Source organism: Abrus precatorius, unplaced genomic scaffold (genome assembly GCF_003935025.1).
Source record: "Abrus precatorius isolate BTA unplaced genomic scaffold, Abrus_2018 Scaffold7, whole genome shotgun sequence".
Classification (NCBI taxonomy): domain Eukaryota; kingdom Viridiplantae; phylum Streptophyta; class Magnoliopsida; order Fabales; family Fabaceae; genus Abrus; species Abrus precatorius.
Window position 1 is genome coordinate 7,592,694 of NW_020874417.1, and position 23,583 is coordinate 7,616,276.

General features: G+C 31.5%; 1 protein-coding gene across 3 annotated transcripts; it reads right to left on the bottom strand.

Annotated features, from left to right (window-relative positions):
- Positions 1-5,487: 5,487 nt before the first annotated feature.
- Positions 5,488-22,344, bottom strand: LOC113871102 (protein PHOTOPERIOD-INDEPENDENT EARLY FLOWERING 1). 3 transcript variants are annotated; one of them, XM_027507881.1, is made up of 21 exons: positions 22,139-22,344; positions 21,939-22,030; positions 19,215-19,295; positions 19,014-19,121; positions 18,782-18,862; positions 18,607-18,695; positions 18,375-18,511; positions 18,238-18,299; positions 17,278-17,413; positions 16,919-17,017; positions 16,776-16,849; positions 16,558-16,692; positions 14,866-14,901; positions 13,614-13,682; positions 13,398-13,460; positions 10,235-13,307; positions 9,747-9,811; positions 9,599-9,666; positions 8,485-9,247; positions 7,766-8,289; positions 5,488-6,984 (listed from the first exon to the last, which is right to left on the bottom strand). In XM_027507881.1, the coding sequence occupies exons 2-21, from the start codon at positions 21,996-21,998 to the stop codon at positions 6,549-6,551; spliced, it is 6,159 nt and encodes a 2,052-aa protein (XP_027363682.1). In that variant the 5' UTR covers positions 21,999-22,030; positions 22,139-22,344; the 3' UTR covers positions 5,488-6,548. The 3 variants fall into 3 exon arrangements, with proteins under 3 accessions (XP_027363682.1, XP_027363680.1, XP_027363679.1); XM_027507879.1 differs by having other exon boundaries at positions 5,903-6,984; positions 7,751-8,289; positions 18,384-18,511; XM_027507878.1 differs by having other exon boundaries at positions 5,903-6,984; positions 7,751-8,289.
- Positions 22,345-23,583: the final 1,239 nt, after the last annotated feature.

Genomic DNA, 23,583 nt, shown 5'->3' on the forward strand with positions numbered 1-23,583 from the left:
ATTGTCAAACATTTGTATAAGACTTCATCTTTGAAGTTAGTTGTTAATTTATATTATATGAAGTTAGTTGTTAATTTATATCATCCCATTTTTTTCTTGTACTTAGTGTGAGTTCTATCTTTCACATTTTTTGAAATATAGATGAATACATAATTTTACAAATTCCAAATTTTTAAATTTTAATTCATAAGAATTATGGTCCATTTTTTTCAATGTACTTCTAATGATAAATAACCTATTTATATACATAAAGTAATTTCGTTTTGCAATAATTGAATTCTTTTTTTCTTCTCACAAAAAGTTTTTTGAAAAGTGTAGAAATAGAAATCTAAAAGTATAACAAATAAAGTAAAAATATATATACTTTTTCGTTAGAACTAGTATGTGACCACTTGGAGGATTAATTTTTGTTTCATATTTAGGAACACAAAAGAGTTATTCCAAAACACAATCAATGAGCATGTTGCTATAACAACATGTGGGATCAAATTTTACGAGCAATTAATCAACCAATGTAGCACCTTGAAAGAACAAATATAATTATGAGAACTATAACAAACTCTACTAAACTTTGTTCACAAGATACTTAAATTAAATGTGCTCAAACAGACACTTACATCTAGTTTTGAGAGTAGAATATTCCATATAAGTAAAAGGTATAGAGGAAGAAACTTCAAGCATTAATCTTCATGTACCAATAGAAAAAACTTCATTTTTGACCGGATGAAATGATAACAATGATTTATTGAAACTAAAATTTGAATACATAGTTATTAATTGCAAATTCAACACTATTAATTGGATATGTAATCATATATTTTACTACAATATATGTAATCAAGTAATATAGCATTTATAGAATTGATACAATGTTACATAAATCATAACTCGAACTTGAAAGTATAATGTTTATCTCTTACATGTGGTTAAAAGTGAAACCAAAAGCAATCATTCAACATTTATTCTCCAACACCATACACCTGATCTACCCTTCTACTGTCTCGATAAAGTTGGAAGCCAAGATGTATCAAATATGTTGAGATGTTTTTTGGTCATTCATCAATGTTTGTGTGTATTAAGGTAAGCTTTTGGAAAAGTATTATTCACTTTACTGAATGGAGGGAGATATAGCATTTTAAAATTTTAAACTTTTTAAAGAGTTAACATAACAGCTAATAGATATATAATAGCATCCTCTCAAGAACCATTCTCCCTCCTTTTGCACAGATATGCATTCAAACTTAAACCCATGAGCTTAGCTAAAATGCCATTTTTCTTGAGGAAAAAAATCATCTTTGTGAAGAAAAATTAAAATGACATCATACAATGCATGACCAATAGCAGCAAAAAAATTATTTTTCAACATAAAACCAAAAAAAAAAAAAAAAAGCATGCAAACACTTCCACATACCAAGCTAGTAAAAAAACAAATAATCAAAGTACCATCTCATTGCTCATTTTACACAAACCAGGGAGGATCGGGCTACAAATCCAACGAAAAAAGAAAGGAAAAAAAATGTCTAGGGGAGAGAAGAAAAATAAAGCAAAGAGATGGGATTATGAAGGAGGAGAAAAAAAAATGGAATGAGAAGAAAGCAATATAAAAGCTCTTTTTTAAATAATTGAATAATATAAAATATATAAATAGAATAGCTGAGAAGAAAAAGCTTAATTTCGTGGAGCAAAATAATTTTCTAACAGTAGGACACGTGTTTAGGTGAAGGTTTTATTTTCTTAGTATGAAATAGATATCATTTAAATAGCACATAGGTCTCACATTTTTCAAACATTCTTCTAAGATCGAACCCTTTTTAAAATTTCCTTTACAATCATAAATTAATATAAAAACATAAAATAAACATGTGAATCTTATTTTTAATTTAATATTAATAGTTTTTATTTATATTTTTTAAATTTTTAATACATTTTAACTAATAATTAAAAATGTGTTAGAATGTATTATTAGTACTTCTTTTAACTAACATAATGACTTATTTTATTTTAGTAAAGTACTAATTAATTCTCCTTGCATAGTTATATGTGTATTTTACATGTGTTATTTTTATCTTTTTAGTACTTATTTATTTTATCAACCTTATATTTTTCTCAAAATTATATTTTCAACCATAACTTAAATCTTAATTAATTATTAGATAACAGGTTTCCATTCTTTTATTATTATTATTATTATTATTATTATTATTATTATTATTATTATTATTATTATTATTATTACTACTACTACTACTTATCCCCTATTATTATTTATTTTTTATTTTCTCATTCCTTATAATTATTATTTTCTAAATTTTTATAAAAAAAATATTATTACCTTTAATATTAATTAATCACATTAATATAATTTTTAGTCCTTATATTTTTTTTAAAAAAATTTAATCTTAGTTTGTCTAATTTTTTTTTATAGTTTTTGTTTTGTATAATATAAGTGTTTTAGTTCATCTTATTAACATAGTTACATAAACAATAGACATGTGACAGCTTCTTTATTTAGTCTAAGTCATTATTTAGTGGTCAATAAGAATAAAAAATGTTGATTTTGACAAAAATAAATGAATAAAAAGTATTAAAATGTTTGGAGCTAAAAATAAATACTTGTAAAAATATATATGTTTAATTTTGTGTATTATTGATGTAAAATAAATTACATTGTTAATTAAAATATATTTTAAATATATTTGTTATTAATTATTACAAAAATTAATAATCTTTTTTATATGACAATCTATGATTGAATGAAAATGTAAAAATTTTTACACTATCAGTGTATTCATATTAAATTCAAAATTATAGTAAAGAAATTAAAAATAAGAAAAGTGGGTTGAATATGTATTCAAAGAATTTTTAACGTTTTTTAAGGTAACTTTTGGAGAAGGTTTTAAGATCAAATTAGCAAGAATAAACATAAAATATTTATACTAGTTCAACCTTAAAGCAATAAACTATATCAAATCCTTAACTTTTAGTAAGAATTTTTACTATTACTAAGAAATTTTATACAAGTGGGTATTCAAGTTCAAGTAAATAAATACTTAGTATTATTTTAAACAGTATCTCTAAAAGCAAACAAAAGTCTTCCCAAATATTATCACTCAACTTCTTTAGGCTAATGCACTTTTTATACAAGAAAGAATACATAAAAAGAAAATTTTAGTAAATATTTTTATTCTATTGAACAAAGTTTATGTTAGACACTATATAAGTTTAGATTTAACAAATTTTGTTTGCCAAAAATTTTTCTGACGAGTTCAACGACATTTTTTACTCAAACAATTTATGTTTTTGGCTTCTTCTTTTTATCATTTTGATATAAGACACAAGGATCAAAAGAGAAAATATGTTTTCAATTTTTATAAATAAATATAATTTTTTTCTTTGAAAGTTTTGCATTCTTGGTCAACTCTTCATCTTTATTTTAAAAGTTTCAAGCTTTGCAATAATAACTTTCTATTTAAACAAACTTGTTTATAAATTAATCACTATATTTGAATGATCTTCTAAATCTGTCTTATCATCTGTGTTATCTTTTAATTTTATAGTTGATCTATCATCTCACATTTGATTTTTACTAATTATTTGATTATATTATCTTACATATATTTTTGAAACACTTAATAAAAAATTATTTATCAAAACTTTGATTTTCAGTCTTCTAAAAATTTTGCTTTAACAAAAAAATATTTAAGTCTAAAGTTATATTTTTTTCTCGTTTTATTATATTTTCTAATAGAGAAAATTAACCTTTTTATTTTTAACATTTTATTTATTCATTTAATTCCCATTTTTCTAACATTTTATTTTTATCATCTCCCTTAATCTCTTTTATTTACTATTTCATCTAAACAAAAGTTCTATGCTTCAAATTTTCCATTTTTGGATCATAGGCTAATTGGGACTCATAGCGTTGGGCTCTTTCACTGTCAATTTCATATTGTTAGATTTAATAGGGCATAGATTCTAATTAGTCAAACTAGTAAAATTCTATATTTACTTAACTATCAATGTTTAAAAATAATTATCCATTATAAATTACTTAGAAGTATAAAATAAGTCAAATAGATTGCAAAATAAAAGCATACCTTATGCTATTTTAATTGAAAATTATGTTTGACTTATACATTATAAAAACAATCAAGTGATATCTTAAGAAAAAAACAGTTACTACACACATAGAGAGTGAGAAACAATTTTTGATAACCATAGTAAATGGGTATTTTTTTAAAAAAAATTCTAAAATAACTCAACCTCCATTAAATATTTTAAATTTCATAAGATTAAAGATAATAAAACCTATAAATGTTAAATTATTATAAACAATTTATATAACTTACTCAAAAAGTGTTATGATACACTTTTTAACATTTTAAACAGATGCATGTACTTTTTATTATTTTTTTTAAGATTTTTTTAAAAAAGAAAGCTAATAAGATTAAGAAAACTAATATATCTAGTATATTAATAAAAATAATAAAGAAAATATTAATACTTTTTTATGTGATTAATATTTATTTAAATTTAAGATAAATATTTGTTAAATTCTTAAATTATTTAAAAGTTATTATTGATATACAAATAAACATGTAATTATTTGAAAAAAATTTAATTCTAATAAAACTTTTAAAAATATTTTTTAACTTAACATATAATCTTAAGTTTGAGTCTCACTGAATACAATTGTGTTAAATACTTAAAACTAAAGATTTGTCGCCTAGAGTAATCACCCTAACTTAAACAAGATTGTTTTCACTAGAGAATAGCTATAATTTAAACAAATAATATCATTTATTTTTCTATTTTAATATACACTAAATTTAAGATTACATAAAAGTGTATTCTTATTGTATTTTATCTTTATCTAATCATTATATTATATCATTTTTATCCTATTATATTTACCAAACAAGCCCTTACATATTCCTTTCCTTAAAATAACAATATCACTCTTATACAATTTTTTTTTCTCAAACTTAAAATATTTTAAATTAAAAACAAAGAGAAAGTTATCAAATAAGATAAATTAGCAGCATAAAAACATGTACCACAATAGTACACAAATTTTACTCAAACCTTTGACCAAAAGAAAAAATATATAATATATTAAATTTAGAAAATTTAAAATAACGGGTAAAAATGGTGAAAATTCTATATTCGTATTAGTTCCGACGTACTTGAGAATTATACCCCACTTGTTATAAGAACGATATGAACCAATGAATCGCCATTAAAGTTCCAAAATGTATGAGCGCATAGTCAAATTTGCTTTGCTGGGAAGATGGGCAGATTTGCTTTAACTTCTTTAGTTTCATTGAAAGGGAAGTAAATCAAATTTATCGTACACACAGCACCCAGTTTTAGACATCTCCTTTGATTTCAAAATTCCTCATATTTATCCCAACATAGCAGTCCTTACCCAAGGATTAAAATGCTCGCTTAATATTACCATTCACGAATTTTTCAATTCTAATTTAAATTTAAATAAGCCAACAAACATCTTTTACCGCATAGATTTATTCTGTACAACGGAGAATCGACGAAGTTTTCATTCACAGAACATCTTTTACCATATAGATTCATTCTATACAACATGAAAAAATGGTTAAATTTTCCCCCCGATTTCAAACAATACAACACCTATACATGACATTTTTACAATGCTCTTTGCCTTAAAGAATGGTTCCATCAAATTCAGGTCATCGGGTGCCACCACATAAAAGGTGAAACGTTTCGTTTGAAACTCAGATTGGGCTGCCTAACATGAACATTGGAGAGTTGGAATTACCAACATTGTTCCTTGAACCCAAAAAGAAAAACAAAGAAAGAAAGAAAGAGAAAAAAGGCAACACCATTATAAAAAGATTGACTAGGCAATCATGTATATTTTAGATTCCATGCATATGAATTGATGGTGTAACTCATTTTCTCAATGTTAAATCATTCAGAATGTTCATAATAAATGGGATTAATGAACGGGCAATAAAAAGACTGATTTGTTCTGCTAGCATAACAAAATGTTGCCAGTTAAAGAACTAAACCCTACGCACGCCCCAGTTAAACATATGTACGCGTGCAGGCAAATCCACATGCACCACCATTAGGGGAGTAAAAAAAATGAAGGCTTCTTACCTTGTCATTTATGTCAGTACCTGCGTTGTTCCTATGGCAAAATGGTGCTGTCAATTTCGAGCTGAACCCCCAAATCAATACATCAAATTCCATTAGGAAATTAAATTATTGACAGCGTTCTAAATCTCTATATTTTCATATTCTGAATCCTTCCCAAGGATTGCTAGAATCCTCCTCCAACATAACATCCTAGAGTGTACAAACTGCAAAGCTGGTTCATTTTCACCTGTTTTTGTATCTATATCCAAAAATGGCATGCCCACAAGAGCACTGTGCCACTGTAAGAACCATTATTCCATATGTAACCCCACAGTAATTCATGAACTGACCAAGACTTACTTGCCAAGAGCATGCCAGTACTCCAATACCAAAGGTCACTCAACTGCATTTTAGGCTTGGTTTGATCCTTATCTAATGTCTGTATATTCGGGGAATGCTGTACAATCATCAAGGTCTGAGATTAAACCAGCTATATAATCATGAGGGACCACACCAAAACTCTCCATTTCCAAAGAATTTCCCTCATTCAAATCAAAGGAAAAATTGGAATCGATACCATCAATTCCAGCTTCATCCGGAGTGGATGAAGTGAGATCAAATTTCAGATCCTTAAGCGGGGTTGTTGACTGAAATAATGATTCGGCCTGATGGTGATGCATTTCACTAGGATCTAATGCAGCTCTTTTGGCCTTTGACCTAGAAGGCTTAGCAGAGTCAGATACAGAAGACTTTTGCTTTCCAAAGGACTGTACCCTGGATCCAGGTCGAGCCCTTGTATCGTTCGTTGGAAATGCTGATGAAGCCCATCCAGAACTGTCTTCTTCACAAGCTCTTGCTGCCTCCCTGAAGGGGAAAAAACACAAGAGAAACCACCATAATCAGCTCTCCAACAGTAACCAAGAAAAGAATTTACTTAATAGACTAAGGAGAAAAGACTAGGGTAAAGAAATTTCAGTATTGATTGACAGCTTGATTCGTTGAGTAATTCATTAATACCTCCTTATTTTCTGCTACTACAAATGCTTGTTTAGAAATTTATCTAAACTAGGCCTATATTTATTTATACTATATATTTCAACTACTCTACATTTACATTTATAAACATTTCCAACCTTGATGTGCTCAATTTTTGGGTAACACTTTAAATTTTTTAAAATTTCATTATGACTCATTTTTCTTCGGAAAAAAAAAAGCATATTAAATTTTGTTTTTGTACATAAAGAAAAAATTAATCTTTAAAATAATATTTTTTATGAATAAATAAAAATATTATTTATACATATTAACATTCATATTTTTTTCATGTTAGTTTAATTATTTAATTCAAAGATTGTTTATTATAATTCTCTTCTCATGATTAGGCTTAAAATGTGAAGATAAAAATGTTTCCTGAAGCTAATTTCTAATTAAATTACATTGATTAGCACATTAATGTTTAGAAAATAAGGGTAAACAACTCTATCAAACGAAAATAAATCACAAGTTAAAATGTAGAAAATATTTAATAATTTTTTGAATTAATACTAAAAAATTACTAATAGGTCTACCCATGCATGCCACAGGTACCAAACGAGTTCATTGGCTAATCAAACCATGTACTAAAACTCACTTGTATTCAGCATACCTGAATCGATTTTCAGCACTGGAAGAACAAACTTTAAGATGATCATCTTCTGTTTGCTTATTTACAGGCGATGATGATTCAATCCCATGTATTGATAAATTTATAACAGATGGAAATGAAGATAGTGTGTCACTATCCTCTTTCAGGAACTCCAAAGTTATATCCAGCTGTTCCGCACTCACTGACATGTCTTCCTCTTGATTAGAGAGGATGGTTTTGTCATTCTCTTGCTTACTTCTGCTGTCATCAAGTGCAGCTGCTATTAATTTCTTGTTCTGGGCCAAATTAGCAAATGTCATCCTTTCAGAGGGTTTCTTCAAGGAATTTTGTGAACGTTGGCCAATAGAAGTAAAGAAACTCTGATCGAAGTAGAGACCATTACAGGTGGCCGATGGATTTTGCCTGCGGTCAACATGTGATGCCATCTTCCAGACAGATGAAAGCAATGCAAAAAAATGCTTCTGCAATAGTAACTCTCTATTTACGTGCTCAGAAGCAACATCTAACAGTAGCCGAATGTTATCCTGTCAAAAGTGATTACAGGGAACTAAGTTTCTCTTTCACAATTTTCAATTTTGGGATAGGAATGGTCATTTATTTTCTACATCGTAATAGTAAATAAGATTTGCAATCTACTACAAATGAAATGACAAATAAAATTTGCATGCATATAAAAAAATGTGGAGATAAAATAGACATGTTAAAATTGCCAGTCTAACCTCTGTAACTTTAAGAAGAGCCTTTCCGGAACCTGTACTGTTGATTTTCTCATGATTTGCATTGTCCATTGAGTACAAGACATATTTTTGGAAAAGTTCTCTGAACCTCTCACAGCAATGGACAGGATGACGATATCTCCCCCTGTATGCCCCACCAGCAGTCATGCCATAAAGTGTTTCACTAACCAAACTCCAGTTAGGACCATATTCATGGACAACTGCACATAATATTACATCCTCCTGAGGCAGCCAAAAATCAGTAGATGGAATACAATCTTTGGACCAATGATTTCCCTTCTTCAATTTTTCTGGTTTTATTGTCCATATCCTTTTCCCAGGAATCTGAGTGATGGATATTTTTCCTCCTATCTTACTCCGGCTTGTTTTCTGTTCCAAGTCAACAAGACTTTCACACATCTTTGATTCTCCATGTTCATCCTGCACAACTAATGAGTTGGACTCTAAATCAGAAGCATAAATATCATGATGATCCCTCTTGGTCTTTTTGGACTTCTTGAGTCTCTTTTCTTCTACACCATCCATTGTTAATTTAGACTTCTTACGTTTTTTCTGCATAGGTGAATTTGTTGACACAAAATCCAAATTAGTGAGAACCTCATCATCTATAGTCATTGGCTCTGCTTGTGGTTCTTCTTTCACAGGTCTCAAGCCAGAATTTAAAGATCCTTTCTTTAGAGATTTGAACTTTGCCTTCTTGGGTTTCTTTTTATGTTTGGGCTTTGAATCACCTGGTGTTTGAGTCCTGCCAAAAATTGAAAGATATATCATTCTCAATTCAGGCACTCATATTTAGGCTGTAACCTAATTCGCATGCAAAACTTTCCATATATTTCAAACTTTCACTGGTAAGGCTGTGGAAGAAAAATCAGAACAGATATTCTAAACAACCCATTAATACCAAAACCCCAATCCCAACCCCTGCAGAAAACATAGTTCGAAGAGGAATATTACATCTACAAAGTGCGAAAAATTGTTTTCATATGGATGTTATAGATAATTAGATACTTTTTGTTTTCATATGGATGTTATAGATAATTAGATACTTTTTCTGAAGGCACTCAGAGGAGACAATGAAAGTTCAGTGCTGCCTTACTTTTTAGAATCACAGATTTCATCCTCAGCTTCTTTCTGTTTAGCTTCATACTCGAGTTCCTCCATTAACTACAAGAACATAATCGCAAACATTAAATAATCATTCCAATAAGAAGACCAAAAAACAAATCAAACTTCATCCACCACACCTGATGTTGAGCCAAGGCCTCAACTTGCTGTCGATATGCCATAGTTGCAAAATCAGCATCCCAGCCTATAATATAGACCAATACAATGTTCAATCTCACAATTATTTCAACCATGCTAAACATTTTAGCAAGTTAATATGTATAACAAGCCATCAGCTGAAACAAGTCAATAAATATACTAAACATTGCAAGCATCAGAAGGCATCTTCAGATCAATTTCAACTTTAAAGATCATTGAGAAAAGGACAGCTATGTGCCAAATTAATTATATTACAAATTTTAAATGGTTTCAGGTGTTATGAACATACAGAGGAATGCATGTTTTATAATTTCTCATCTACTAACTATGCTATAGACATGTTATTTAATAGAGTCCTGAGTTAATCACACATTCATGAGGTCTAATATTGACAACCACTTTAAAATTTATAAACATATATAACAACAAATCAAATTTTATGAAGCAAAGGGAGCAATGAGGTGCATACTTTCATATACAAGAGGTTCCTCATCTTCATCAATTTCAGCTTCCATTTCTTCCTTGTACTTTTCAATGCGATCCAACTCCCATTCTGTGTCCTCAATCCTGACTTCAGATTCCAAGGCTGTTTTATCTATAATTGGATCCCACAGTTCCAGAAAACGAATGGCATATCGGTCAATAGGACGTAGCTCATTCTCAAAGGCAGAGATAGCTTGTCCAGCTGCAGCTGCAGCTGCAGCCATCTGTTTGACATCAGCCAGCATGTCAACATCATCTTCTTTGACAGAAACAGTGAGTGGTGGTCTATCTTCCTTAGGATCAGATCCATTTAACATTAACGCATTTTCTTTATTCAAATTGGAAACAGATTCACCTAATTCTGCAGGTTCATCATCCTCATTTGCATATTCATCCTCTTCAAGTCTCCCAATGGCTTCTTCTGTAAACTCCTGGTTGTCCACAGCTTCTTCCAGTTCAACTCTCTTCAATGCCATATAATCTGCTTCATCTTCTACACATTTCAATGCAGCTTCTACATCTGCATTAGTTACTGAAACTTCCCCATTGTTCTGAGTTTTCTCCTTTGGCATATTTTTTATTGAAAGTGTTCTATGACCTGAAAATAGTTCCATAGGATCAAGCTTCTTGAAGAACTCAGTATTATAACCCCCACTTTGTATAACTAGATTATCAAGTGCACGCTTCTGATTTGCTTTTTTCAAAATATTCTCCTCAATGGTGCTTTCACTAATCAATCTATAGATATGAACTTCTCGTGTCTGACCAATTCTATGGCACCGATCTTGTGCTTGTTGGTCCATAGCAGGATTCCAGTCACTATCATAAAATATAACTGTGTCAGCTCCAACTAGATTGATACCAACACCCCCACTACGGGTTGACAAGATGAAAAGAAAAAATTTGGGGTTAGTGTTAAAACGTTGCATTAAGGTCTGCCTCTCCTCTGGTTGGGTTGATCCATCTAAGCGCATGTAAGTATAACCATACAAATTAATAAATGCCTCCAATATGTCAAGCATCTTTGTCATCTGAGTGAATATCAGAGCTCGGTGACCTTCTGATTTTAATCTTCTCAACAAAACTGCTAGCTCCTGCAGCTTCCCACAGTCAAATTGTATAAGACGCCTATCAGGGAAATACACTTGCCGACGAACAATCGCAGGCCTGATTGGTGACAGTAGTGGCAACAGAACTTCAGAGCATTCCTGCTTGTAAGATGGGTGCAGAAACACATTTGTCTCATTTGTACTGCACCAGCAAACAGGAGAGGGTGCTCGTGCGGCTGGAATTGCAAACATGAAGCTTTCAACCACATCAGTCATCCTTTGAAATCGTTCAACTGGGGAGAGAACAATGTCAGCCAGCTTGGATGAGTACAAGTACGAAACAGGGTTTGCTTTCGCCTGATGAATATCATATACAGGATGCCTTATGGTAACAAGATTCCTTAGAGTTGTTGAGTACATGGGCCTTTTTTTACATCTCAAGGAGTTCCACCATGCCATGGCTGCTGCATGTTCCTTTGTCTGCCTAAGCCTCTCTTCCCAGATAGCCTTTTGAATCTCTTCAAAAATGTTAGATCCTTGCAGCTTCTTTTGGCAACTCAGTCCAGGCCTAATTACTTCTAGGTCAGCCATATCAACATGTTCCATGATTAAAGCTGCAGGCGTCTCAATAGCTTGCACTTCATCACTCTCCCAAGCAGTCATGCTATAATCAAGATGAGTAAATATAAGACCTAAACCTCTTAGGTCCACTGTTGAAAAAGGACCAGGCAAGAGCATGGAGCAAACAGAAGAACTTAACTGAATATCAATACCACCCATATCAAAAGAACTGACAATTGGACGACCCTCAAATAGGTCAGGATGATTGCAAACTTTACGAAGTTGCATGATAATACTAATCATCCCAAAGAAATTGGCACTTGCAAGAGTGGCTTGGGTCTCTGAGCTAGCAATGAAATCTTCATACAAATTACGCTGTCTCTTTGATAGTCTACAGTATATGACATGCTCATGTTTCATTGGAAGTTGCTTCTCCACATCTCGCTTTAATCGACGGAGTAAGAACGGACGAAGGACATTATGCAGGCGATCAACAACCTCCTTATTAACTTTTTCTTCTCCTTCTACCATCCCTGTTATAGGATTACTAAACCAATCCTTGAACTCTTGATGCGACTGGAAAACATGGGGCATCAAAAAATGCATGAGAGACCACAGTTCCATGAGATCATTTTGTAGGGGTGTACCAGTCAAGAGAATCCGTCGTTTTGAATTGAAATTTAAGAGTGTCTGCCACCTTTGTGACTTCCAGTTTTTAATTAGATGAGCTTCATCTAAGATCAAGTATTTCCACTTTTTGCGCTTGAAAACTTTGGAATCCTGAATAACTAATCTATAAGTTGTTATGCATACATGAAAAGAGTTTGGTTTCAACCATCCTTGCCTCTTATGTTTTCTCTCCTTTGCACTTCCAAAATAAGTCAAAATTTTAAAAGCAGGACACCATTTTAGAAACTCTGTCTCCCAGTTAAGCATTACACTAGTTGGTACCACAATTAGATGTGGGCCCCAAATGCCCTTTTCACAAGCAAGATGTGCAAGCAAAGCTATAGTCATAATTGTTTTTCCTAACCCCATTTCATCTGCCAAAATTCCATTCAGTCTTTTCTCATACATTGTGACTAGCCAATCCAATCCAATATGTTGGTACTCTCGAAGAGAATTCTTGAGTAGAAAAGGGAACTTTGTACGCACTTGAGTTGTGGAAAATGTATTTCCAGTTGGTTGTGCTGATCTTGCAGCAGCAGCTGCATCAGCAATTATATGCTCGCTCTCTCTTTTTTCCAAATTTTCATTAGGTGATTCACATTGTTCTTCTGCCTGGGACGGTACAGCAGTGAGGTGCTCACCAGATTTGACATCTTCATCCATAGGAACAGCAGGATCCTTCTGCTCAGCATCTTCAGGGACTGGAGAATCCAAACGGTCCTCCGATAAAGCAGAAGCATAATCAGATTCATCTTCCCCATCATCATGATCGGTTGGGTCCTAATAAAGAAAAGGAAAAATAAGATAAATCAATGTTGTAGTATCAACGAATCAAGCCATAACTAACAACTAGAGAAGAATACCACCTACCTTTTTATACCTTGCAAGCAGTTCCTCAACAGGCATATCACTCTCCTTTTGTAATAATGCAATCTACAGATAATAGTGTTGTCATGAAGGGTAGCATACGAGTGTGTGTGTGTGTATAAAGCAGACTGAATAGAACATTTATGGGAAATTATCCCAAAATTCTAAATCAGTATTAGGAAATAATGTGGGAGAAAGATAAGCTGATTAGCTCTTAACCTCATCCTTAGGATCAATTGCATCAACTCTTTCCAATTTTTCCTCCTCAGATAAGGTTGCTTCATCATCCTGATAATTGTGTAATGGAGTTATAACCCAAAATTGACAGGCAAACAGCAACCAAGAAAATAAAACAAGTAAAATTTACAAAATACTTTAATGATTCAGCCAACAAAGCCAATAACTTCTTTAATATAAAATCTGATCTGATACAGTTATATCAAACAAATTATTGAGTTCAAACAAATTATTGAGTTCAAACAAAAGTTGATCAATATGGAAGGATGCCAGAATCCTGACAAGCAAAACTTATCATATACTGAAATTGGATTTATAAACATGAGGTAAAAGTTTGGTCTATCAGCCAATCACTTCACATCGAGCCACTTATTTGTTTCAACTACTACTTAAATCCCACTTCATGTACAAAGGCTTCATAAATCACACTTGAATATATAAGAAATGTGCATCAGAAGTTCAAAACAAATAGTAATTTGGATAGCTGCAATGACTGAAAAATAGTTTCTCAAAAATATTTTATAGAAGTTTTTAGAAACTAAAAATCAAAAAATCAATCAAACACACTAAATGGTTGGGTTGGAGTAGGAAAATAAAACAGTTATTTAGCTTAGGAATATCACTCGATACCTAGCCTAGAGACCTTGCTGAGGTAGTGAGGTTCATGCCAAATAGAAGGCATCTCCAAGCTTATCAGTCAACCAATAAAAATCAATTGATAATTTATATGCATCAAAGGTGCTTTGTTTATGATTCAATAGTAACAGCATTGGCTACACTTTATCACCCATTTAGCACTTCAAAGATTATGTATCAGCAACTATTTTAAAATGCACCTTATTTTAAATTATATGCAAGTTTCTTTCTTTTATTTCTTCCATTTATGTGGTGTAGGGAATGAAACAGATAGATATTAGTAGCTTTACTCCAATCACAGCTTCAGATGATATGAAAATGTCCCAAACAAAACCTCAGTTCACCAGAACATGTGGAAAGCAGAGTATACATTTGAAATAACAAAAATATTGTGGTTGCTTTGCAAATTCTTAGAACATTTCAGACATGGATCATCTGCAACAGAATAACATAGGGGCCAAATACACAACTAATAAAGAGAACAGAAAACATAATCTACATCAACAACCAACCATACCAACCTCATTGATGATCAAAACCAATTGAAAAAACTAAAAAAAGGAAATTATAGCAATTATGTCCTTGCACATAGTATTACCTTATCTTCTGTGCCAAGCAAAAAATCGCCGTCTTCCTGACAATAAATATTTTAGAGCAGATGTCAGGAACAAAGCATAAGGAAGTAACAGCCACACAATGATAACAGAAGAAAAAAAGTTGCAACAAAGGTGAAAAAAAATAGAATGAGTGATGGAGTGGATAGAGATTGTTAGTAATTGATTACCTGTAACATACTATAAAGTCATATGAATAAGGGAAGAAAGAATAAATTGAATGCAAAATGAGACAGCAAAGCATGAAACAAATAAGTAAAGCAAACCAAAGATCCCACTGCAGCTTAAAGAATATAGGAAGTTATCATGAACCCACTGTCCTAAAAGGTTAAGCTACTAGGTGAAAACACATGAATGTTTGGTTTCATGAGACATCTCTATCTCATTAGAATTATGGTGCTTTAGGTATTGAAGGAGGAAGAAAGATAAATGATAATTGATAATCACTAACCCCTTATTTATACTAATCATAATCCTCACTAAGGATTTGTATTATTCAATGCCGAAGCTTTCAGCATATATTATCTCATTTATATTCCTTGCATGCAGAACCACAGATCACTGCCAGATCAACACCATTGCTGGCACATGATTGCATCCTTCCCAAACATGCCAAGGTCACTCAGATTGGTAATGACTCATTACACCTAAATGGTCCCAAACAGAGCCTGGCATCTAAATTCAAGATTAAAACCTGGGACATGGACTTAATATTTCTAAATCAAATTCTCAAAACTACAAACCAGCTAGTTTGAGGGTTGAGCTTGGGCCAGTTTCCAAAGATCATGAATCATGGATTCATTCAACGGCAGTTTTACATTAACAATAAACAATGCTTCTGCTTTTCCAACAAAGTGGAAAATTTATCTATACTCAACTGAGTCACCAACACCTCTCTTGTTTGAAGTGTCATGGTGTTGGACATGCAACACTGACACTTCTGAGACACTTGTTCAGCACATGTCGGACACTTCTCACTAGGAGTCTAATTAAAAAATTAATTTTTTCAGCTCAAACACCGGAGCCAACACCTCTATTCGGTTTGGACACCTGAACAAACACTTTAGTATAGATGAACACGCATAACATAAGTATTTGAAAAAAAATTCTTACACTTTTAAAAAACTTAGCTTAAATTTTAATGTAAAATATTAAAAAAATTATCTTATTTTGAGATCTTTTTGTAAAGAGACCAAGTACTTACATTATAAAATAATGTCTCATAATATTTTTTAATATATATATATATATATACATATATATGCAGTGTGCCAGCATCTTATATTTTTTACTTTAGCTATGTCAAAGTGTTCGTGGCTGTCACAATCCGTGCTTCATAGATACTCATTTGGCTCCTAGTGCCCAAAGGAGTAAAGGAATATCTTATATTTAAATGAACATCTTCATTTTGAAAAGTCAATTTTTTTCCAAAAATCAGAGTTGATCAAGAGGGGGGTGGAAGATGGAAAGCAAGGGGAGATGAAGTGAACATATAGTAAGGCATCAAGCAAAAAGGTGCATTGTTGGCCGTCTAATGTATTATTCTACATCAAACTAGCTGCGTCAATTATCAAGGAAGTGCCATGTCGAAGTCAAATGTGCAGAGCCCTTACTGTGTGGGTAATTTATTATAAAGGGTACATGTTTGTCTAAGAAAAATTAAGATGCGATATCACCTCTTCATCAGTAAAATCATATGCAAAATCTTCATTGACTGTTTCACTGGGAAACTCTTTTGGACTTTCAGTTTGGCGATGCTCATACTGAGATGGATTGTCTGTTGGTGTAGCTACATCGCCATTACTTTCATCCTGTTATTAAAAAATGAGCATTACACTAAGTCCTTAACTCATTCTTTTATTCAAAGTGGTAAATTTAAACACATACAACTTACACAACGTCGACCAGGGACCATGCTTGAGTTGCTTCCACCAATTTTGCTGTCAGATAAAAGATCATGTCCATTTTCTGCAGCATATTAACCATGCCCTATGTCAGAAACAAGTATAATTTGTGCAAAATAAGAGGGGCACATACCTGATGCTAGTCCTTCCTTATTATCACCATCACCAGCTCTAACAATTTTCCCATCATCTTCATCATGTTCTGGACTACTTTCTTGCATTATTGATTCTCCTAATTGTAAAATAAACAATGCATAAGTGATGGCCTACCAAGGCAATCATAATAGATGTATTATGGCAAAGCTGGCCACCAGATGCTTTGTTTAGAAAGGTATAAATGGGACCATCCAAACAATCACCTATTACCATCTTTTCTTACATGGTCTATATCATTTTCCCTTAGTGAGAATGACACAGCAAACACAAAAGAGGACGGTTGAGATAATTACAAGGTGAAGTCTCATCACTTAAAATAATATTAAAAAATCTCACCTTTCTCCTCAGCATAACGCTTGAGTAACTCCTCAATTGGAAGATCCATTTCATCATGCAAAGCGGCCAATTCCTCTTGCCTTTCTTCTTTAGTTATTAGAGCCTCATCTTGCTCAAGGGTTCGCTCATCATCCTCCTGGAAACAGTACCATCATCAACATAAGTCCAAATATGGCTTTGGATCAATCTTCACCCATTAAAACACCAAGAAATAATCAGGTCAAAAACAAAATTAAAGTTGTTCAACTTCCAAGTGAAACTCATCATTGGGAAAACATCCTAAGATCCACATGGATAAATTAACAATGTCACAATTAGAAAATGCAGAATGCATAATACATAATGCCTTTTAAGAGATATTTAATCTTCAGTACACACGTAGTTAGCAATGCCACAACTAGAAAATACACTAGAAAATACACAAGCATATGATATAATTCTTTGTTAAAAGATAAAACACATAATAACGTAGGAATATAATGCTCTCTTTGATTGGAGGTTTAACAAATAAAATGAAACAGTGCCTGTGGTAGTGGAAACCTCACATATCCACACTATCCAGAAATTGTTACATTTATTAGCAAACCAACTAATAAGCAGACTATTTCTATGCTTACTTTACACAGAAAAACAAAGCACAATCAATTCTAATTATCAAGCAACATATACCTTATATTAAAATTTTCAAAAAATACGGATTCAGTCATCAAACAATGGGCAGTTTACAAAACCAAGTTCAACCAGATTGAAAGGGGCATAAATAGGGCAGCTGAATGTTCTGTAATATATTCCATAATAATGATGGCATCCACTTGATATTAAATAAATACATATTAAAAAGTAGAAACTCATAATCTTTATCTAGGCTTCTCAGAGTGACAAGTTGCGTTCACAGACATGCCAAAAACACAAGACTAAGCATTTTATGATATTAATAGAACAAATAGTCTTAAAAAATACCGATTCATCATCAGATTGCACACCATATTCCTCATCATTGTCAGCTGCATCTGACTGATCCTCTGCAACAATTGGATTGTATAATGTTAGAAAAGTTATTTCCATTATTAACTTCAAAGATATGTCTCTCTACTCACCAACGTTACCTTCCTTAGGTTCATTAATAATGTCTCCATCTATATTTTTGTCTTGAATGCTCAAGTGATGCTCCACAGAAATTTTCTCCGCTGATTTATAAGCATCCACAAGATTTTCTGCCAACATTGTTGAGTACCTGACAACAATATATATTTAAAAGAAAGGGTCAACAGAGTCAAATGGGCTGCAAGTTACTGCAAAAGATAAGTGAAAAAATAAAAAGGAATCTACCTCTCAGTTTGCCCTAAAAGAAACTCAAGCTGTTTGTCAAGGGCCTTTTTCTTCTTTTCATCAAGTTCCATTTGATGCTTGTAAAGAACCTGGGACAATAGACAACAAAATGGTCATCAAAGAGAAATTGTGAAAATTATACCACCAAACAGATCAATTTAATGAAAATGATTACCAGCTTTTCTATTTTTGTCCAGAATTTCTTAACATCCTTAGAAATATTTATCGCAACTTTTCTTAACCGCTGCTCTTCTTCCTGCACAAGATGCGGCTTTCATCACACATGGTATTACAGTGGGGCAATAAAACATGCACACAATCCCAAATTATGCTTTCCATAACTTAAAATACTGCAGTCACAGTAGCAGGTTTTCAATTGCTTTCATTTGTAGAAGAGAGAAAACAACCTTCATCTTCTTTTCACCTCTTGTAGCCTGATCTAACATGCCTTTGCTAGCTTTTAAAGCAACTTTCTTTGCCTGAGCTAATTTCCATTTCCTCTCTGACTCAAAGTCCTGCAAAACAAAAAATAAAGCAAGCAAAATCATACAAATTAAAATATTGCCACGTTGAACATTACAGATTTTGAAGGTAAAACTGGTGGGTACCTTTGATAACCACACCATTTCTTCTAAGACATGGTCCCAGTGAGTTTTGGGTCGCCGGGGCTCCCTAGGAGCTTCAAGAGCCTAACACCACAAAAAGAGCCATAAATTTAGAAAGAAAATGGAAGAGAACAATATTGTCAAAAAAATGAGCTACTAAAAACATTCTCATTGGACAATTTTTTTCTCTCCTCTTTTTGGCTGTTTCAGGAACATTTCTTATCCACTTCAAAACTCTTTATCTGAAATCTGAATGAAATACAACTTTATCCCCAAAAATTGTTAATATTCCAATTCTTCCAATATCTAAACCAAGCAAAATCATATATTTCAGCATAAAGCATTTGAGACTTTAGTTTCCTCTTGAGTCTTCATTTGATGACGCTTTCCATTAGACCCATATAAAAAATCAAGAACCAAACTTTTAGTCACTAAATTTAATCAAAATTTCAAATCACTTGATCAATTTCATGAATTTACGATCTATCTTCAAATTTAATTTCCCATCCAAAATGCAAATACATTCACACAAAAAAAATATCAAATCATTCTTCCTCATACAAAATTTCAAATCACTTGATCAATTTCATGAATTTATGATCTTACTTCAAATTTAATTTCCCATCCAAAATGCAAATACATTCACACAAAAAAAAATATCAAATCATTCTTCCTCTGCTTATTTTAGTTTTTCTATATTGCTCTGCTTAATTACATCTTTTTAATCAATTTGGCTAAGTATTGTTTGATTTATCTCATTTTAAGAAGATTTCTAGCCCTCTGTCTAGATCACTATTACATTATCTTTCTTTTTGAGTTAGCAATCTTTTGGAAGCCCACATTTGTTCCACGGTTTAGGTATACTGGAATTGGATCCATCTTCCAACATGACAAGGAGATTCATGAGAATGTCACACTACAACTCGAGCTGATGGATGAAATTAACAAATATTTCAAGCTTAATTTCTGATAGCAAGATCCTATCAAACTCAAATTAAAATTCTATCAGATAGGGACAGCTATAAAACCAAGAGTGTTCCATTATACTGAATTTTAAGCAACAAAGTGTCAAAAAGGATAAGAAATAAGAAAATTGAGAGTTATGAGGCTACATACAAAAAAATAATAATGAAAAATGAGCACGTCCAAGACAAATTTGGAGTAGTACCACTTGAGGAAAAAATGACATATTTGGCTAAGGTAATTTGGTCATGTGAGAAGACTAATAGAGGCTCCAATGATAAAAGTGAATCAAATGGCACATAGTCCAAAGGCCTTGCTCTGAATGATTTTACAGAAAACTATTTTTGATAGATCACAATGATGTTGACTAATCTACATCATTTGTACCCAATCCTACCAGTACTAACAAGTAAGGAAACTGATACATAAACAAGTTGCAACTTTCATTACAAATTAACATGGAAACTCATGTTTCCTAAAATAAGTCACAAATGGATCACAGAATTTTCAACTAGGGAAGGGTGCAAAGATAAAGATTTTGGTAACTGAACAACATCCTGAAAAGACTAACTTATCATTAGTTGATTTCAGCATACGTCATCCACTCAATTTGCTTAATATAATGACAACATATTTAGCATTAACAAATGAAAGAAATAAATATCAACATTAAAATGAAGTTTGCTTTGTCTCACATTTTTTTCTACTGAATTATGAAATAGAAAAGAAATGTAGATGGGGTCAGCTGAAAACTGTAATATGACATGCAGCGTGTGCACAGCAACAAGAAACAACATCAGCACTTCCCCTTCAACAGTTTTTCTAATGAAATAAAATAACAATGGATTTACGTTTCTTATCTAAATTCCTGACGAGTGAATTCCCTTACTAAATTGAACTTTGCTCATCCCAAGCCCTGGCAGTGCATGTCTTCGACATGCAACCAACAATTTCCCAGCAAACAATCATATTTTCAAAATTGAGAGGGTAAATCCAAGAAAAGAACAATATCTCTTTGGCCAGTTCACTTCCAGACTAATTTAAAAAAGAAAATATCAAAACTCATCTTCCTTTAATTAATTGTCTCAAAACATAAAAAAAAAAAAAGTGTTCCAATTCAAAACTCTACATGCAAGTGACAATTTCTCATTTCAGAGGTCTCAGGGACTTTCAATCTCATTAATAAACCCAATTTAACTTCTTAAACCTACCATGTGTGTGTAGGGGGTGTATCAAGTGAGAGCACTAACCGTGCAAACTCACTAAGGGACATTGTCCTTCCATACCAAAGCACAGGTTCCTTATCCATAAATCCAAGGATTCATCCCAACCAAACCAGGTTAACACATCAAAGGGTAGCTACCTTTACTTGTTTTCACCATATAAATAAAAACTCTAATTTATCACTCCTAGCGTTCTCTTTAGTTAGTGGTTATTGTATCAGCCAGTTCCAATTCACCATCACCACAATTGTTTTATTTCAGCTAGATTTACTTCATTTTAACTTCTAAGCCCACACGAGAAGCAGCCATCAATATCGCAGCTGACTTTCCCGATTTTTATTTTTTTTCATAATTTTTGGAACACCAAAAAAAAATTGTTGAATCCAAATCGTTCAAACTTCAAAGGCCAAAATCGCAACCCTCACAAAAACAACAACAACACACACAGCCAGAAATCAAAACCAGTGACTACAGCTTTGTTCAACACCAAAAAAAAAAAAAAAACAACAACAAAGAAGAAGAAGAAGAGGCGGGAACTAACCTTTTGCCGTTTAGCTCTGGTCTCATGATCAATCTTGGACCTGGGACCTTTAGACGCCATCGCGTTTAACACAACTCAAGCATTAAACATATCTGTTTTGCAGCACACAAAAAACCCTAAATCTCGGGACGATAACTTAAGGCAATGCGTGACGAAACGAGAAACTAAGCGAGAGTGGCACCCTGAAGAAGGAACCGTACCTTATATAGCGAGAAGGTTGAAGAAATCGTTGCAGTTAGGGATGGATAGGGTTAAACAAGGTTTAAGAAGAAGCGAGTGTCTGGTGGAGAAGAAGAAAATGAAGAAGAGAGAGAGCTGTAGTGTATGTAACTATGGAAAAACCTAACAGAGAAGAGAAGGAAGAAGAAGAGAAGAGAAAGGTCGAAATTAGAAGCCACGCGCGGCCAGGTGGACAGAGTGCTTCTTCATCTTACTAGTCAAAACGCATCGTTTCGTTGCATTGTTGTCCAATGCTCTCTCGGCCTGGAACCCCAATGTATCACCACTTGCCTCTTTTACCCCTTTTATTCTTTTTAGTCTCTTGGGTTTACTTTAATTTTTTGACTTTGGACAATGTATCAAAATTGTAAGTGAAAATTAAAGTGGAGAGGTATTGAAGATTCGGAAAAACATTTTTAATAAAATTATTGAATTTATCAATGACACGTTATGATGTTCTAAGAAAATTATTAATATTCTAAAGTTAGATCAGTTGGATATTTTAATTTTTGATAAACTCTTTGCTAATATCTTACTTTGTAATTAATATAAGTATAAATTTAAATAAATAATATTTTATAAAAACATAGATATTAATAAAATATTTTAATTTTACAAAAATTATAATATTTAAACCATATAATTTCATTGATTATTTAAAAATTTATACTCGCATTTTTTAAAAAACGTTACCTAAATTGAGTTATTATACTATGTTATTATTCATATTCAAGGAGTTTGTATTAAAATATATTTTGCCTTTTTAAAAATATATTGCATCATCATGTTAAAAATATATTTATAAAAAATTAAAATTAAATTTAGCTATACTTAAAGAGAGTTTATAACATATTTTACTTCTTTTATAAGGATATTAATAAATATGTACGTTGTACAGATTTACACAAAATATATATATATATATATATATACATATATATATATATATTATTTAATTTAATTTTAAAATAATTATAATTTAAATATAAAAATAATTATTTTTAATATAATAAAAACATAAAGAATGTTAAATAAAAATTTTAATTATTTTTTAAAATAAATTATCTATAAAAAATAAATATAACAGTTAAAATTAATTTATATGTCACTTTAAACATTATAAATTTTAATAATAATAATTTAGTTATAAATTAATAAATATATTTGTGTGTTACACAAATTTTTTTATATTTTTATTAAATTATTTTATTTTAAAATAAACAACATATTCTAATTTAAATATAAAAATATATAACAATAAAATTTTACATTGAATAATATTAAATATAATTATATTAAAAATACGATAAACACATTTTTATATATAAATTTTTATATTTTTTATATATTTAAAAATTTTAATTAATATTTAAATAGAAATTAAAAAAATTATTTAATATAAAACTTAATCTTTATATCAATTAAA